Source organism: Macrobrachium nipponense, chromosome 46 (assembly GCF_015104395.2).
Source record: "Macrobrachium nipponense isolate FS-2020 chromosome 46, ASM1510439v2, whole genome shotgun sequence".
NCBI classification, from domain to species: domain Eukaryota; kingdom Metazoa; phylum Arthropoda; class Malacostraca; order Decapoda; family Palaemonidae; genus Macrobrachium; species Macrobrachium nipponense.
In genome coordinates, this window is record NC_061106.1 from 47,170,993 (window position 1) to 47,173,892 (window position 2,900).

At 35.7% G+C, this 2,900-nt stretch overlaps 1 protein-coding gene across 5 annotated transcripts in view; it reads right to left on the minus strand.

Annotated features, from left to right (window-relative positions):
* Window positions 1–1,365: 1,365 nt before the first annotated feature.
* Window positions 1,366–2,900, minus strand: part of LOC135215009 (uncharacterized) — a 249,785-nt gene continuing 248,250 nt past the window's right edge. For all 5 annotated transcript variants that reach the window (XM_064249546.1, XM_064249547.1, XM_064249549.1 and 2 more), the window contains exons 4-6: window positions 2,855–2,900; window positions 2,013–2,104; window positions 1,366–1,855 (exon numbers count right to left, since the gene is read on the minus strand). The exon at window positions 2,855–2,900 is cut by the window's right edge and continues 117 nt beyond it. In XM_064249546.1, coding sequence (XP_064105616.1) covers window positions 1,750–1,855; window positions 2,013–2,104; window positions 2,855–2,900 — 244 coding nt within the window. In that variant the 3' untranslated portion in view covers window positions 1,366–1,749. The remainder of the gene's footprint in view (window positions 1,856–2,012; window positions 2,105–2,854) is intronic.

Consider the following 2,900-nt stretch of genomic DNA (forward strand, 5'->3'; position numbering starts at 1 on the left):
TAGGCAACAAAATGTTGTTTTATTGTGCTGATTACAACTGCAATCTTGAGTAAGATCAATAAACGTTACATATATACGCTAACATTGTTCAAATGAGTGCTGGGAAGGCTGGGAAAGATGGTTGTCGTCACTGATCAGAACCTGTACATCCACACGGTAGCCGCCATATTGGATTTCAGAACTGCCTTGAAAACATATTTTACGAAGAGCGTCACATGCTTATTTTAGTTCGTATGGGGCTTTCATATATCACATTATGTTGACGAAACTTCAATCTTTTGAATGGTATGCTTGGAGTTGTAATTGTATTCTTGTTTCACCATTTAAATATCGAGTGAATAAGACCTGTCCACCGTGATAAGGGTTGGTGGTCGCTGGTGTTTCTCTCTCTCTCTCTCTCTCTCTCTCTCTCTCTCTCTCTCTCTCTCTCTCTCTTCTTATATATATATATATATATTATATATATATATATATATATAATATATTATATATATGTGTGTGTGTGTGTGTCGTAAATATGTCGTAAAACACGTCACAAAAAGGCCAGCAACTTTTTGGCAATTCTATCCAGCACTAGTCAAAGATTCGTTCTCCGCTTTCCGCTGTTCTTGACTTTGTTCTCAATATGTTTATGATAGTTATGCCATAAGCTGCCCACGTACGTTTATGACGTGCTTTAATGTGGCGTACATACATTCTAAGATTCTCATAAAATGTCTGTAATCACGGCTGCAAAGAATTGTTACTGACAGAATTTCGGTGTCGGTAAGTACATAACTGCTGTGAGAACTGGTTTTTGCATGCTTGCAAGGATTTGAAACGAGGTAAAAGCCTTTTTTTATTAATTAAGCCAGGCGATAAACATTTCCTTCATAGTTGCTGCATACCACGTCAGATAGCACTGGTAATCTTCTTCGGCACGAAGAAATGGTAATTCAATTGTATTCCACATAGGAAAATGAAAATGGTTTATCTCAGAAAATGCCCCACAATTTCGTCCTCCAACGGACCTCTTCTTGGAGCGTTTATTAAGGAAATACAGTTGAACCACCTCAGATGTTTTAATACAGTTTGAATAACAGTTCTCTGCTATTATAAAACAATGGCTGTTTAATATTAAAGCAGTCCCGTTTCTAATTTCGTAATGAATAGCACTTTATTTACAAAACTACACACACATGTGAACTCTCCCTAGGAAATATGAGACAAAAGCTTATTCTCTCTCTCTCTCTCTCTCTCTCTCTCTCTCTCTCTTCTCTCTCTCTCGTGCAGCAGAGGACATGTAATAACCTCGGAATAAGTTTACGAAACAGTCTCATGAATTTTGCGGGTTAGGTTAGGGTAGAGTAACTTTCAAGTGAGTAAGAAGTGTTTTTCATTTATTTCCTACAGTTTTTAATACATTTCGGGAAAAAAAGCCTGTTTATTTTTAAATGTATTTTCAGTTGATACATCTATATCACAGAGTTTTTACGGGTATGAACACGTAAATTATTTTACTAATGAATTCATAAAGATCCTTCTCGGGAACATTGTGATTTTTGGACAGAGGAACCAAAAGGGAATTTAAAAATATTCGTTCAAGTCAACCTTACTTGATGAAAGTGATATTTATCATCACAAAGGCGATACGGTTTAATATTATCTGGCATCTGTGACGTGACGTGAGATGGACCTTTATATTACACCTGTTGGGTCAGTCATGACAATGTAAAAAAAAAAAAATAAACATAATAGACATTGGTTTCTTTAAGCCATAACTTTTACGTCCACTAAATTGAGGAACTCTGTTCCGGAGGTTCCTTGTATGGCTACATATCGACCAACAGTGAAACTTGGAGGCGTGAATACAAGTCTGAAAATGAAGCAGAATTTTTGAGTTGTAAAATATTGCTATTTAAAAATATTAACGTAATGTAGGTCACCTATTCATTGTCATCAATGTGTTGCAACGTTGATAGTTAATTTTTATATGACAAGAATATGTTTCAGTATTCAGCAAAGTACTTCACCTATATGTTCCATTCCAGGACTCAGTAAAATATCCGACTTGGGTATAAGAAGAGAAATCTCCATTCGTGACTGAAGTTGTGCCAACGTAAATCTGTGGGGTTGTTGAGAGCGACAGAATTTAGCTTATTTTGATCCAATCTGAAACCTTAGGGTGTGTCCACACTACAGTACAACATGTCATAAGCACAAGTCGCTAACTTATCGCAGACATATCGAGAACGAATGGTTGGCTAATGCTGGATAACTGTAAGAAGCAATGATTAAGACCTGCCAAGAAGTTGTTAACTTGTATTCAACTTGTATTTTTGATGTTTAAGCAGTGAGTCATTACCAGCAAGCCATTAGCTTGTGTTATAACTAGCTTGTGATGTTTATGTGATAAGTTACCAACCAGTTGGTAACTTGTGTCCAACTTGCTTGTAATGTCTATGCAATAAGTTACAAACTCCTCATAATTTGACTGCAACTGAAAAAAACTGTGATTGAACAGAAACCGAAACCAGTCAATATTTTTTCATTCATTTTTCTAAGACTGAGATTATAATGAAAAGCAAAGCTCTTTTTGAAAAGAAGCTCTCTAACATTTTTCTTTGGACTATTGGCATAAACACCAAACTCCCCTCAACTTTTCTTTATAGTTGTCAATATGACTTTAATATTCGTAAAAAGAAAAAAAAAACTGTTCTTTCCACTCTTCCAATTTGCAATTGCTCACAAGATTTATTTTTCGATAAAGTTGGAAAACATCCATTTCTGGTTATGCTACTGTGGGTTAAATTCTAAAAGAAGCATAACGAGAAGGGAGTAAAGAAATATGAATTTCATAGATACTTGTACCAACCTTCATTAGCTTGAACCAAGTTGGGACACCGGGATGTGGTAAAACG